The 15,946-nt window shown below is 38.1% G+C and overlaps 2 protein-coding genes and 2 pseudogenes across 5 annotated transcripts; 1 reads left to right on the top strand and 3 right to left on the bottom strand.

Annotated features, from left to right (window-relative positions):
* Positions 1-25: 25 nt before the first annotated feature.
* Positions 26-3,793, bottom strand: LOC104734360 (uncharacterized). Of its 3 annotated transcripts, XM_087480967.1 has the most exons (3): positions 2,499-3,793; positions 1,366-1,670; positions 26-1,269 (listed from the first exon to the last, which is right to left on the bottom strand). In XM_087480967.1, the coding sequence occupies exons 1-3, from the start codon at positions 3,677-3,679 to the stop codon at positions 578-580; spliced, it is 2,178 nt and encodes a 725-aa protein (XP_087337093.1). In that variant the 5' UTR covers positions 3,680-3,793; the 3' UTR covers positions 26-577. The 3 variants fall into 3 exon arrangements, with proteins under 3 accessions (XP_087337093.1, XP_087337091.1, XP_087337092.1); XM_087480965.1 differs by having other exon boundaries at positions 1,366-3,793; XM_087480966.1 differs by having other exon boundaries at positions 26-1,670; positions 2,499-3,792.
* A 2,486-nt stretch (positions 3,794-6,279) lies between these two features.
* LOC104734356 (uncharacterized) lies at positions 6,280-9,012 on the bottom strand (annotated as a pseudogene).
* Positions 9,013-9,448: 436 nt separating this feature from the next.
* Positions 9,449-10,486, top strand: LOC104734355 (lectin-like protein pseudogene; annotated as a pseudogene). Its single transcript, XR_015577792.1, has one exon. The product of XR_015577792.1 is annotated as a lectin-like protein pseudogene (transcript).
* A 63-nt stretch (positions 10,487-10,549) lies between these two features.
* On the bottom strand, positions 10,550-12,801 carry LOC104734354 (membrane magnesium transporter). The gene is made up of 4 exons (XM_010453909.3): positions 12,374-12,801; positions 12,216-12,268; positions 12,009-12,109; positions 10,550-10,753 (listed from the first exon to the last, which is right to left on the bottom strand). The coding sequence occupies exons 1-4, from the start codon at positions 12,576-12,578 to the stop codon at positions 10,666-10,668; spliced, it is 447 nt and encodes a 148-aa protein (XP_010452211.1). The 5' UTR covers positions 12,579-12,801; the 3' UTR covers positions 10,550-10,665.
* Between the last annotated feature and the right edge of the window lie 3,145 nt (positions 12,802-15,946).

The following is a 15,946-nucleotide window of genomic DNA, read 5'->3' as shown; positions in this document are numbered from 1 at the left end:
TTAAGTGAGATGCCATTCTATAACCATATCCTTCTGCTTTCTTTTGTTTGCATCTCTCATGCTCCATGGAACTTCTTCTGTTTTTGATCTATTTATCTACAACTAAGTTTCATTGGAATCTTTATGTTGGTTCTGTTCTTTTATCAATTATTCAAGCGAAATGTTCCTTTGAATCACCATCGTGATGAACATGCTGATTGGCTTAGTTATCTACTATATTTGATAGTTTCATTTAGCCATCGGATTATTATATCAGTCTTCTTTGTATCGCAGTTTTCTGATAATCTGGACTGAATATGTCTTCAATGTTGGTGCTGGTGAGGGTGGTGATAGAGGGAAGAGTACGGGGAGTGTGCTACAGTAACTTGACTGTTGAGTACGCTGAGCAGCTCAGGATTAAGGGATGGGTCAGGAACCGCAAAGACAGTTCAAGGGAAGCACTCTTTTCTGGACTACCATAAGCTGTTGATGAGATGCACCAGAGGTCCTCCTGCAGCCATGGTTATTAAACTAATGATTTGAGATGATTTTAGTTTTTTTTTCCTCAAATGAAAACCCCTCTTATTCATTCAGTAATCTAAAAATTTAACAGCTCATGATAACATACTGTGGAACAAAATACTATTTCAGGGTCCATAAAAAAAACTAACTTGTGTAGACACCGCTTCTTACAAATGAAACAAATAGGTCGAGACATGTGATGATTGTTGGGTAGAAGATGTATCATACGAACAGCGCTGTCATTATTCCACGTTGAACCCGGCTTCATGTATAAGTCCCTCCCAAGCATACATTCAACGTGTAGTGTGACACAACAATACTCATCACACATGTAAAACCGCTCCTTGTGATTTATTGCCTGCTCGCAGACTTCACACCAAGACATCATGGTACTTGTCTGAGTTGTCTCCTCCCCATAAGAAAGAGTGAGCATATGCTTATCATACTTATACCTCAACTTTTGAGGCAAAGTAGCACATTTGAAACACAAAACAAAGTCACACTCAATGCAATTGAATGTTTCATCTGTAGAAGCGAAAGAACGTCTTGACTCAGTCTCTTTGCAAACCGAACAAATTCTTCGCTCTCCCGGTTTGGATGTTAAGAATAAAGGATGCATATGACTTCCGTGGTCTAATGGCTCAGAAACTGTGGCACACTGCACATGTAGCCGGAAAGAACAGTCTTCTTCACCGCATTCATAGAAGAAACCAGTTTTGCACTCCCAAGGACAAGCTGAACATTTGTTTTGTGTATTCCCCATAACACCTTCATATCTTCCCATTAGAGTGAGTAGATGTGGATGTATCGGGTGATGTAATTTGCGAGAAAGATTTGCACATGTTTCGTGTAGAAGAAACTCACATTGCATACAAGAGTACAAGTTACCAAAATAGATTGGCATGACACATGCTTGACATAGCTTATCCTCATCGTAATCTCTATCCGTGTTCTCATCGAGTCTCAAATGATGATGTTGATGGCTGAAATGTTGTATGACTCCATCACTTATCGTCACAAATGGTTCAAGTTGTTCTTCAATTTCTTCAGGCACTCCCTCAAGTTCTATGCCATCCCACACATTGCTCTGTGTGGCGCATTTCGAATGAGCCGCATAAGAACAACCATCCTTGACGCAAGAATAGCCCCCATAATCATTATCGATCTTTCTGCGACAAACACCACAAGACCAATCATGTCCTTGGTCAAAACAATGGGTGAAAGAGATACGATGAGAATGGCGAGATATCCTTATGAGATGTGGTAAGTTGAGACAGCTTTGATGGACCACAAAGTCACAAGGGGGACATATATAGAAAGGACAGCTTGATGAATGTGTCAAGGCACATAGGTTGCAAGGAAAGGGAGCCTGACTTGGGAACAGAGCAAGTGTATGCTCGTGCCACTTGGGATGGTCCATAGGGAAGACATGCGGTTTATGCACACAAGCAAAACCAATAGCAAAATCGCAGGCGGAGCAGTAATAAAATATCTTCTCGAGGTATTTATCACAGCAATAGCATGTCCTGGTTCCGCCATCCTCCAAGGAGACAAGCTGAAGAGAGTGTTTAGGATGAAGAGGGTGTTTGATCTCAACAGGAGCCTTGTTGTATTCTTGATGGTTCTTGCCATTGCAACCAGAGCAGAGAAAATGGGAAGCGCCTGGGCCTCTAGTATACATGAAAATCACCCAGCGTAAAGGGAGGCAAGCCAGCTTGTTGTAATTGGTGGTACTCTGGTCAGTCACATGAAACGTTCCTTGCTGCAATCTTACTTGTACTTGAGGGCATAAAGAAAGAAGCTTCCCCCAGTGCATAGACTCGGAGAAGGCGAAAGAGACTATTTTAAGGATGAGTGAGATGAGCTCGTGCTCCGGCTCCAAATTCAGTGTTGCATCAAGGATAAACATTACATCCAAATCTGAATCCGAATCTGAATCCGAATCGGAAGAGTTGATGGAATACAAATATAGTTCAGAAAGGGACGATATGAGATACCTTAGCGGCTCAGGCTGGGAATCGAAATCCATAGAACTGAAGAGTGAGATGGCCTGAGAGATGAGTGGCGTCAGCTCCGGCTCTTGCTTCTGCAGCGAATCCAAATTGAAATTGGTAGAGTTGAGCAGAGTGATAATTTGAATAGTTGTTGATACGAGATTTGACATCATTTTCCTCGAAAGTATACTCGCCGAGTCATAAACGGTGAAAGACATTAGTTTCTTAATGAGTGGTAATAGCTGCGACTCCGGCGGGTCGGGTTCGAACCGGGAGAAAGAGATGAACTGAAGAATGAGCGATGAAAGCTCTGAATCTGTTTCGAAGGCCTCGGTTTGGAAATACGAGTACAGTTGACCAACGAGTGACGTCAGCTCCGTCTCCGACTCGGCGGAACCGATGAGAGGGATCGATCGAGCCACTAGCGATACCAATTGCGACTCCGGTTCTGAATCCGGTATAGATTTGCCGACGGAGATCGTTTGTTTAATGAGTGATATGAGCTTCTTCGAGTCCGGTTCTGCTGAATCCAAATCCATTGAGCTCACCAGAGAGAGTACTTGAATCATGAGTGATACGCACTTGGATTTCTTCTCTGATTCCTCATCCTCATCCCCGGGTGGGCTAGTTAAGACATGTTTTATCTGAGAAATGGTAATTAATAGCAAATCCGTCGGGTCCGGTTCCGACCACGGAGATAATGTTAACCGGGCGAGAGAGATGATCCGAAGAATGAGTGAAGAAAGCTCCGAATCCTCCGCCGCCGCTTCTTCTAATAAACCCACATATTTTAAACACGAGTACATTTGATCAACGAGTGACGTCAGCTCCGGCTCCGACTCGGTGGAACCGATGAGAGGGATCGATCGAGCCACAAACGATACCAATTGCGACTCCTGTTCTGCTGAATCCGGTATAGAGTTGCCGAGTGCAATTGTTTGCTTAATGAGTGATATGAGCTTCGAGTCCGGTTCTTCTGAATCCAAATCCATTGAACTCACCAGAGAGATTATTTGAATCATGAGTGATATGCACTTGGATTTGTTCTCCTCATCCCCTCCATCTAAGGCAGCTTTCATTCGAGAAATGGCAACCAATAGCTGCAACTCCGAACCCATAGACGTTTCTGGAAACATGGACGATTCCGAAGATATCGAATACATGGACGATTCCGAGGATTCCATAATAGAGCCCGCCGAGATATTAGAGAGCAATGACCGATGGGATATATATATATATATATTGTTCGAGTGTGCTATAGTAAAAGTAACTTTCTCTCAATCTCTGCGTATATAGGATACCTCGAAGCTTCTTTATACTAGTTTTTGGATTTTTAGAATTTAGAATTTTGCTTTACAATAAGTGTCGTTTTAAAGATATTTAATTGAGCGAATTTCTCAACTATTTTAAATATTTAACCTTACTTATTTTAGCAAGTTATGATCTCTCTGTGACAGATACAGCCAACTCAAGTTAACAGCAGTGCAAAATATAAAATCAACTATCGATTTAGAGAGTATATTATTGTTTATTTTCAAATTTTCATGTAAAAGTTTAGAATATTAGACTTTTGTGGACTACTGATATTTTGCATTGTATTTTTCTTTAAAGCAGTTAAATAGAGATAGACCAACGGTAAAGCAGGGAAATGAAAACTGAAATCGTCAAACGGACATTTTTGCATGTCGATCTCAGTTAGTGATTAATAAAGATCATGCAATCTTTAATTATGTGGTAAAGAAAGAAACAGCTCAACCAAGGTTTTAAATAATACTAATAACTTAACCGTAGACTAGATATACTATATACATGTTGACTTCTTCTAACGAATAATAAAAGACCAAATCAAAACGCACTTCAAGAACCATCAACCATACCATGTGTCCACCATAGCTAATGTGTATATTATTAATATTACAACCAGCTTCGTGAATAAATAAATAGGCAATGAGTGTTTAGAGAGATTTTGAATATGACTCTACTGCTGTACTGTATGCCTATTATACGAAACCTGATGCTCTCCCTATCTGTTCACACGCATTTTGAATTATATATTTTCTGACCCGTAGCTTGTGGATCTCTGTCTTGGTCTTATTTTTTTTAGATAATTAGAAACCTGAACAGTCAATATTAAGAGGTCATTAATAAATATTTTATACGGTCAATTTATATATATACGAGTTATTTAGGTCTCGGCCTATGCAACTTTCACATGAAAACAAAACAAAATTATTGAATGCCCAATTTTGAATTTTGGTTACGTAGTGTAGTAGTAGTGTACAATCAAATTTTAAAATACTGGCATAGCATAATGCACAGAACTCTAGGATTTAACCCGCAGTACACCGTTGGACAATATTTTTAATTTTAAAATTTTAAAATTATATTGTATTTATTTGTTATTTTATTATTGTTTTATTAATTTAAAAAATAGAAAATTTTACAGGTATTTGATATAAGTATTCAAAGTATAAGATTTTTGAATTGTTTTCAAGTTTTTAACCCGTGTGGTAGATGTATAGTCTAGTAATACATTTATCTCCTGGTACACATCTAAAAGTGTTTAAAAAAACAATTCCACTTAACTCCCTATATAGGATTAATGCCAACCCGTCTCACCAAAATCGAAATAAATTTTTGCGCAAAAACAAAATCTATATATGTTTTTTATCAAGTTTAGTTATGTTAATTGTTTTACCAAATTAGCATACTTATATAGTTTATAATTTTTCCATGTCAATATATATAGTTTATGATAATTAATAGAATTTTATTTTTTTTGGTAATTCCTCAAAAAATAAAAAATAAACCAAATTATATGGGGGTTTTCAACATATTTAATGTAACATTTTATAATTGGATTTTCGGTTTAGAAAATTTATTAATGTTAATATAATTATGGATATTGTAAACTTTTGTTATGGAAAATTTGTTGTATATCATTTAAATTTGAGAGATTCTAGCATCCATAAAATAGTTTTGGAGATTTAGGGGGGTGTATTCAAACCATGATTTTGGAGAATTTGATGAGATTTAGGAAATTTAGAATTTTGATAGATTTTAGGGAAGTTCGTATGATTTTCTGTAAAATTCTTTCAAATCCCACCTAAAACCATGAGATTTGGATTTATGTATTTTTAACTAAACAAATCCTCCAGAATCCTCAATAATCCTAAAAATTATTAAAATCTTAATCCACAAAACTGTTTTGAATAACCGTGGATTTTAAAGTAGATTTTTAAATCATCAGTTCAATAACAGTAGATTTTAATGGATTTTAAAGTAGATTTTTAAATCATCAGTTCAATAACAGCAAATTTTAAAAGACTTTTTAAAATCCATGATTGAATAACATAGAATTTGTAAATTTCACACAAATCACTTAAAATGTCAAGTTAAATACATCCCCTTAATGGGTTAAATCTTTAATGGATAGAGTTGTTTTTGGAAAAATCGGAATGTATAGATGTTGTTAAGATTTTATGGCAATAAATGTAACAAATGTTGGTCAATTTAAGAAAGTTTAGTATTTAACTTTCTCTGCAATGTTATTTATGGAATTTTTTTAGGGGTTAATGTTGTAAAAAAAATTAAATAATTAAAATTTAAGAGGCATAAACCAAAATGTATTTAAAAAATGTTAATATAGATATAGCAGAAATTTGGATAACTTCTCAAATTGTATTGGTTAAGATGATAATATGGAAAACGGTATTTAATTTTATTTCAGGCTACTTAAATAAAGACATAGAAAGTAATGAATAATATGGAAAACAGTATTCAATTTTTCGTTTTTTTGTTCTTCAATTTAAGTTCCCTCTTATTCATTCAGTACCATCTGTTGATAACAGAATATGGAACAAAATATTATTTTAGGGTCCATAAAGAAAACTAATTTGTGTAGACACCGCTTCTTACAATCGTAACAAATAGGTCGAAACATGTGCTGATTGTTGGGTAAAACATGTATCGGACGAAATTGGTGGCTAATCTTCCACGTTGAGCCAGGCTTCATGTATAAGTCCCTCCCAAGCATACATTCAACGTGTAGTGTGACACAACAATACTCATCACACGTGTAAAACCGCTCCTTATGATTTATTGTCTGCTCGCAGACTTCACACCAAGACATCATCATGGTACTTGTCTGAGTTGTCTCCTCCCCCTCCCCATAAGAAAGAGTAAGCTTATGCTTATCATACTTATACCTCACCTTTTGAGGTAAAGTAGCACATTTGAAACACAAAACAAAGTCACACTCAATGCAATTGAATGTTTCATCTGTGGAAGTGGAAGAACGTCTTGAATCTGTCTCTTTGCAAACCGAACAAATTCTTCGCTCTCCTGGTTTGGATGTTAAGAATAAAGGATGCATATGACTTTCATGGTCTAATGGCTCAGAAACTGTGGCACACTGAACATGTAGATGGAAAGAACATCCTTCTTCACCGCATTCATAGAAGAAACCAGTTTTGCCCTCCCAAGGACAAGCTGAACATTTGTTTTCTCTATTTCCCATAAAACCTTCATATCTTTCAACTAGAGTGAGTAGATGTGGATGTATCGGGTGACGTAATTTGCGAGAAAGAATTGCACATGTTTCGTGTAGAATAAACTCACATTCCATACAAGAGTAGAAGTTACCAAAATAGATTGGCATGACACATGCTTGACATAGCTTATCCTCATCGTACTCTCTATCCGTGTTCTCATCAAGTCTCAAATGATGATGTTGATGGCTGAAATGTTGTATGACTCCATCACTTATCGTCACAAATGGCTCAAGTTGTTCTTCGATTTCTTCAGGCACTCCCTCAAGTTCTATGCCATCCCACACATTGCTCTGTGTGGCACATTTCGAATGAGCCGCATAAGAACAACCATCCTTGACGCAAGAATAGCCCCCGTAATCATTATCGATCTTTTTGCGACAAACACCGCAAGACCAATCATGTCCTTGGTCAAAACAATGGGTGAAAGAGATACGATGAGAATGACGAGATATCCTTATGAGATGTGGTAAGTTGAGACAGCTTTGATGGACCACAAAGTCACAAGGGGGACAAATATAGAAAGGACAGCTTGATGAATGCGTCAAGGCACAGAGGTTGCAAGGAAAGGAAGCCTGACTTGGGAACAGAGCAAGTGTGTGCTCGTGCCACTTGGGATGGTCCATAGGGAAGACACGCGGTTTTTGCACACAAGCAAAACGAATAGCAAAATCGCAGGCAGAGCAGTAATAAAATATCTGCTCGAGAAATTCATCACAGCAATAGCATGCCCTGGTTTCGTTATCCTTCAAGTCCAAGGAGAGAAGCGGAAGGAATCTCCTGGTTTCCCTATCCTCAAAGGAGACAAGCTGAAGAGAATGTTTAGGATGAAGAGAGTGTTTGATCTCAACAGAAGCCTTGTTGTATTCTTGATGGTTCTTGCCATTGCAACCCTCACAGAGAAAATAGGAAGCGTGTACGCCGTCTCTAGTAAACTTGAAAAGTACCCACTGTGAAGGGAGGCACGCCAGCTTGTTGTAATTGGTGGTACTCTGGTCAATCACATGAAACGTTCCTTGTTCCAATCTTAGTTGTACTTGAGGGCATAAAGAAAGAAGCTTATCCCAATGCACATGCGCAGAGAAGGCGAGGGAAGCTATTTGAAGGATGCGTGAGATGAGCTCCTGCTCCGGCTCCAACTTCAGTGTTTCATCAAGGAGTAACATAACATCCAAATCCAAATCTGAATCTGAATCAGAAGAGTTGATGGAGATGGAATGCATATATAGTTGAAACATGGATGATATGAGCTCTTTTAGCGGTTCCGGCAAGGAATCAAAATCCATAGAGTTGAAGAGTGAGATGGCCTGAGCGATGAGTGACGTCAGCTCCGGGTCTTGCTTCTGCAGCGAATCCAAATTGAAATTGGGAGAGTTGAGCAGAGTGATAATTTTAATAAATGGCTGATACGAGATTTGACTTCATTTTATCCGGCGATTCACTTTTCCAGTCATAGATGGTGAGAGACATTAGATTCTGAATGAGTGATAATAGCTGCTTTGGATCCGTGTCCGGGTCCGGTTCCAACCGCTTCTTCTTATGTAATGTGGGCTGGGCGAAAGAGATGATCTGAAGAATGAGTGATGAAAGCTCTGAATCCTCCGCCGCTTCTTCTTCTAAAAAACCCACAGATTTTAAACACAAGTACATTTGACCAAGGAGTGACGTCAGCTCTTGTGGCGGCTCCGACGAGTCCTCCACGGAACTGATGAGAGGGATCGATCGAGTGACGAGTGATACCAATTGCGACTCCCGTTCGCATTCATCATCGGCAATATATTAGGCATCCTCCTCTTCTTCATATTCCTCTGTTCTCTGCGGTTCTTATGTTCAAAACTCAAACCACTCCTAAGAAGTGGTCTATCAGCCATAGCCCATAGGTCCAAAAATTGGACTGATATATCCACTTTTGTTTACACATTTCATATTAAAAAAAAAAAAAGCACTTGACGCAAATGATTAGTATGTTCAAAATATATCAGTCCAATTTTAAATCATGAGCCAATTATCAAAACGTGGCTCTGCGTACTAGATGCTCTGAGTTCATACAAAAAGCTCGACGATCCCCACTTTGTGTTGTGTAAAAATTGTTGTCTATAGTATGTGCTAGAAAAATAATTCAAGAGCCACTTTATTTTTGTCCTTATCCTTTTCGTCTGACAGAGTAAGCTGGTTATAAATTCATTTCATTCATACATACACTTGCTCAATGAGTGAATTCACAACAGTGTCTTCACGCGTTTACTTGGCGTTTATGTGTCATGTGCTGATGTTCCCCCACTTTGTGTTCCCCGATTTTGTTTTAAGTTTCCCCGATTTAATAACTACTATCAGTTTTTTATTGGTCGAGTTCACATTTATGAAAAGAAAGAGGAAAATCTTGTTCTTGTAGGGTGAAGCGTTTACTTGACGTCATGTAATAGAGCCTCTTAAGTTTACTCTTCTTCTATAAATCAACCACGTTTTCGACTTCAGTCTTTCTAACTCTCACTTACAGGTACACAAAAACACAATGCAGCAGATTCATAAACTCTGTTTTCTTGCTCTGCTAGTCTTAGCTCACACCACTTCCGCCGTCAACCTCAGCCTCAAAACCTCAGAGTTGGTCTTCCTTGGAGACGCTGAGCTTGGTCCTGCTTCTGATGGCGTCAGCCTTTCCGGAGCTCTCTCCATGACCCGAGACGGAAACCCATTCTCTCACGGCCAAAGTCTTTGGTCCACTCCAGTCTCCAGTCCCTTTCAAGCCTTCTTCAAACTCTTCTTCTCCTCCTTATCCATTTCAAACTTCTTTCACTTTCTCCATTACTACTCGCGTCAAACCCGCCCCTGGTCACGGCCTCGCTTTCGTTGTCGTCCCCTCCATTGAGAGTACCGGTCCTGGACCGGCTGGATTCCTCGGGATCTTCAACAAAACCAACAATGGCAACCCCACTAACCACATCTTTGCTGTCGAGTTCGACGTTTTTCAGGACAAAAGTTTTGGAGACGTTAATGATAACCATGTCGGGATAAGCATCAACTCTGTTAGTTCCATTGTTGCTGCTAAAGCTGGTTATTGGATTCAGACCAGAATTGGGAAAAGTCTACTCTACTCGTTTAAGGAGGTCAAGCTGAGCAATGGAGAGAGGTACAAGGCTTGGATTGAGTATAGAAACTCGAAGGTTACGGTCACACTCGCGCCAGAACACGTTAAGAAACCTAAGAAGCCTTTGATCGTTGCCCATTTAGATCTCTCTACGGTTTTTTTTGAAAAAATGTACCCTGGTTTTTCCGGTGCCATGGGCCGGGGAGTTGAGCGTCACGACATTTGGAGCTGGACCTTCCAGAACAGCGCCAAGAGAACCTAAACCGGTTCTCTTCGATTATGCTTTTTCTATTGTATCAGAATGTGGTAACCGGAATGAATACGAAGAAAGCATTGTATTTGACAATAATATACTATGCCTTTTTGTTGTGCATTAGTTGATTTTAAGATTCCAAATAGAAACCCAAACACACAGACTCTTTCCTGGAATCAAAAATTGATGAAAAGCAGAGTAGTTTACTTAGAACAGAATATGAATGGATACATCTCATAGCATTAGACAGATCAATGTTTGACTAAACAGTGTGATAAAAAATTAAAACTTCATGTCGATCTGTGGTGGGAACAGTCTGCCACGGTGGTTAAATATCATGAACTCAGAGTTATCCGGTAAAGAAACCGCCCTGTAAAAGGTTGAAATAATCAGTTAACAAAAGATATACGAACTCCCAACCAATACAAGAACCATAATGTATAAGAAGGTAGGTGAGAGAGAGGCTGTGACATGTAGAAGGAACCATAGGGTGTATAAAAAAGCCAATGAAACAAATCTAAACTGATCGAATGAGTTAGGTGCAGAACTGCTTCAAGTTCTTGTAACCCATAAAGGTAACTGGACCAATTTGAATGTCCAGCATTTTAGACAACCTTAGCTACACAAAGTACTAGTAAAGAAACATCATTGTTGAAAAGCTAGAACATCTCTAGAGGAAGAGCTTCTTATCCATAAACATGTCTTTGGTCATTCTCAATCAAATGCTCCAATTTTCAGATTGATAAACACTGATGCTAGCCCTCGGCATTCGGGTTCCCGAACCCGATCGGGTTTGGGTTTTCGGGTTTTCGGGTTTAGACATATAGAATCCGTTCGAGTTTTTTATACTATCGGGTCGGGTTCGGGTATTACCCGTCTGGGTTCGGGTAATTCGGGTTTATCCGAACTCAAACAAACCATGAACAAAAAAAAAAAAAAAAAAAAAACTAATTTTTATTTTTTTATAAATTTTAGAACACTTGTATACATATAAATATTTAACGTTTTAAGATAGTACAGAGAAATTAAGATGGCAAAATGGTTAAAAGTATACTCGTAAATGCTCAAGGTTCTGGGTTCAAATCCCTTTAGAAGCATATTTTTACATTTACCCGAACCCGATCGGGTATCCGAACCTCAGAGGTACTGAACCCGATCGGGTTTTATACAATACCCGAACCCGAACTGAACCATCTACTTTGGGTCGGGATTCGGGTCCGGATAATATGCCCAGGCCTACTGATGCACAACAGAGAGTTAAAGAGACGTCAAAGATAGACCCTCGAAACATCTCTAGAACAAAAGTTCCTTAAATTGATCATGAACAAACAAATCCATAAACCTTCACAAACATATTCATTAGACATTGCAAACTCCCATGATTAAAATCAAGAACTGGACCAAATCTAACCAGAAGATGTCTCTATAAGACACGGTAACTCTATTCCAAACTAAAAAAAGTACGAAAAGAGCAAAAATTCATCTTTTAACTAAGGCATCAATGTTGGACTCTAGGAACATCTCTAGAACACAACATCCAAACCCAATAGCAAAATACAATCAACAGATAACATGATCTGAGATTGATTAACACTGATGCACAACAGATTAACATGATCACAAACCTGTTTTCATCAGAATCCGGATGGATCGAGAGAAATTTCCCAGGCAAAGTCAAAGCAGCCCACAGACAGAGAGCTACTCCAATGATCAGCTCCAGAACAACCTTAAGAAAACCAATCACAAGACATATATTAAAAGTATAATCACTGCAAACAAAGTTCCAAAATACGACTGAGGAAAAGAGAAACCTTTTTATATCATAAACTCACATTCATCGGTGGTCGAGAAAACTCTTCCTCCATGATCTTCAACAATCCTCTATCTGAAACAAACAAAGAAGAGAAACCCACTTCAAGCTACTATCTCAAAAAAAAAAGCAAAGTAGATCTGACTCAATTGGAACTGGATTTGTGAAGAGTTGACATACATTGGATTGTTGAATAAGCGGCATGGGAGAGAATCAGAATGCCGAAAACTCCAACTACGAACCCTAAATTCATCTTTAGAAGTTCTCTTTTTCTCTTCTTCTCAAAGTTTGATTCCCGATCTGAATTTTCTCGTTGACTAATTTCTCCGCCGAGGATCGAATTAGAATAGAAGACGACGATCAGTGGAGTTAACAAAAACGGCATGTAGTTTATAATATCGTATATCTGAAAGTGAAAACGGCGCAACGTCTAATATCTAAGAGATCACTGAAAACGCCGCGTAGTTCTAAATTTAAGAATGTTCTAGACGTCACAGATATTTTTATGAACTCACGACGGTATATTCGAGATAATGATAACAAAAAGATTTAAAATAACCAAAACTCTTTTTACGAAATTAATATTTTTAGTTGGATGAGATTTTGATAACTCATATAAAAAAGATCTTAATATACATATATACGTATGAGATTTCTTAGTACTTGAATGAGTGGTGGAGAATTAAAAGGGAGAGTAATATTAAGAAAAGGAAAGAAGACTTGTAATAAAAAAATAAAAGTTGTATTCCATAACCACATACAATATTTCTTCCCATCACATATTTATAGGCACACAATTAAGGATGAGTGACTTAATCAAAAGAGAGAAACATGACAAGTGTTAAAACATATGTCATGTTTAGTGATGAATAATTACTTCTTTATAACACTCCCCCTTGAATATTCATCACTAGAGAATTAAGTACGTTAAAAACCTTATTATGGAAAAATCCATTGGGATAAAAACAATGACAAGGAAAAAAGAGTACAGTGACGTAATCTCCCCTGGAAAAGATATGAGTGGTCTTTTCTTCAAAGATCTCGTAGATGACGCATTCCGATGCTATGAATATGGTAGTCGGAAGCGATTTTGTAAAGAGATCTGCTGCGTTGTCACTTGATCGGATATATTGGATATTGACTTCCTTGTTCTTCTCGAGTTCTTGAGCGTAGGAGAAGAATTTTAGAGGAATATGTTTTGTTTTGTCGCTCTTGATATAACCTTCTTTGATTTGAGCGACACAAGTTGCATTGTTTTCGTATAGTGTCGTTGGCTCCTTACTGCTGACCATTCCACTTGCATCTTTTATATGGTTTGACATGGATCTGAGCCATACACATTCTCTGCATGCTTCATGAAGCGCTATTAGTTCTGCGTGGTTCGAAGAGGTGGTGACCAAAGTCTGTTTTTGTGAACGCCACGAGATTGCAATTCCTCCAATTGTGAAAACGTATCCAGTTTGGGATCAAGATTTATGTGGATCCGATAAATATCCTGCATCTGCAAAACCAACTAGACCAAACGTAGAGTTTCTTCGATACAACAATCCCAAGTCAATCGTACCTTGAAGATAGCGGAATATGTGCTTAATTTCATTCTAGTGCATGCGGGTAGGAGCTGAGTTGTATCTTGCAAGTAAATTAGTTGCAAATGCAATGTCTGGTCGGGTACAATTTGCAAGATACATAAGTCCACCGATAGCACTCATATAAGGTACTTCGGGACCAAGTATTTCTTCATTCTCTTCACAAGGTCTGAATGGATCTGTATCAACATTCAGAGACGTACCGACCATTGGAGTACTCAAAGGAGTCGCTTTATCCATATAAAAGCGCTTTAAAATCTTTTTCGTATAATTTGACTGATGCACAAATACTCCATCTTGGAGATATTCTATTTGAAGACCGAGGCAAAATTTTGTCTTTCCAAGATCTTTCATTTCGAATTCTTCTTTCATATGAGTTCTAGCATCATCAATCTCCTTTTGAGTTCCAATTATATTGAGATCATCAACATATACAGCAATGATCACAAATCCCGATGAGGATTTCTTTATAAAGACGCAAGGGCATATTTCATTATTTACATACCCTTTCTTCAATAAGTGATCGCTTAAGCGATTATACCACATGCGTCCGGATTGTTTTAATCCGTAAAGTGATCGCTGTAATTTTACCGCATATATCTCATTAGGCTTTTCTTTTAAAGTCTCAGGAACCTTAAATCCTTCTGAAATTTTCATGTGTATTTCATTATCCAATGATCCATATAAATACGCTGTCACTACATCCATAAGGTACATTTCTAAATTATTAGAAGCTGTTAGATTCTTTAATTACCTGAATGTAATTGCATCCATGACCGGAGAATATGTTTCCTCATAATCAACTCCCGACCTTTGAGAAAAACCTTATGCAACAAGTCGGGCTTTATATCGTGTTATCTCATCTATCTCATTTCTCTTTCTCACGAAAACCCACTTGCACCCAACAGGTTTTATATCATTAGATGCAATGACAATAGGTCCGAAGACATTTCTTTTATTAAGGGAGAACAATTCAGTTTGCATTGCACTTTTCCATTTCTCCCAGTCAGGCCTTTGTTGGCACTCTGACACAGACCTTGGATCAGGATTATCATTTTCATAATCAATCTCTTTAGATACAGAAAAAGAAAATATTCCATTATCATCATCGATTTCATCTCTAGCCCATAATTTTCCATCTTGGGCATAGTTAATAGAGATTTCATAATTTTCTGTATCGTCTTCCTGATGACTTTTCTCTTTACTTGGTTTCTCTTGAATCTTTTCATTTCCGTCTCCCATTTTCTTTTTCTTTCTGGGATTTTTATCTTTAGAACCTATTGGCCTCCCCCGTTTCAATTGAAATTTAGGCTCATTAACCTTTTTCCCATCGATTTCCTCTCTAGGAATTTCAACTCTTGATGGTGCATTTGCAGCGGGAATATGTGATTTTGTCACCCTTTTTGAATCTGTGAACGCATCTGGTAATTGATTTGCCAAATTTTGTAAATGTACAATTTTCTGAACTTCCAGCTCACGTTGATTCGTAGGGGGGTCAAGATGTACCAAAGATGGTGTATTCCATGTAATCTCTTTTGGTACCTGTTTAATTCCTCCCCCTAACGCTGGAAATTCATCTTCATTAAAATGGCAATCAGCAAAACGTGTTGTAAACATATCACCAGTTTGTGGTTCAAGATAATTTATGATACTTAGTGATGCATAACCGACGTATATTCCCAATCTCCTTTGTGACCCCATTTTTGTTCTTTGCGGTGGGGCTATAGGAACATAAACCGCACATCCAAAAACACGGAGATGAGAAATATTTGGTTCTTGACCATACGTTAATTGTAAGGGGGAATATGTATTGTATGCACTTGGTCGTATTTGGACCAACGCTGCAGCATGCAATATAGCATGACCCCATATAGAAATTGGGAGTTTTGTTCTCAATATCAACGGTCTAGCAATGAGTTGGAACCGTTTAATCAAAGATTCAACCATGCCATTTTGTGTATGAACATGAGGGACTGGATGTTCAACATCAATTCCCATTGACATACAATATTCATTAAAAGCTTGTGAAGTGAATTCACCAGCGTTATCAAGCCTTACTTTCTTTATGGCATAATCAGGGAATTGTGCTTTTAACCTGATTATTTGGGAAATGAATTTTGCGAAAGCCGTATTTTGTGTTGTCAAAAGACACACATATGACCATCTA

The sequence above is a fragment of the Camelina sativa genome, chromosome 13, assembly GCF_030686135.1.
Source record: "Camelina sativa cultivar CO46 ecotype springtype chromosome 13, ASM3068613v1".
Lineage (NCBI taxonomy): Eukaryota > Viridiplantae > Streptophyta > Magnoliopsida > Brassicales > Brassicaceae > Camelina > Camelina sativa.
The sequence above is the reverse complement of the archived record's forward strand: the minus strand, read 5'-3'. Positions and strand labels throughout refer to the sequence as shown.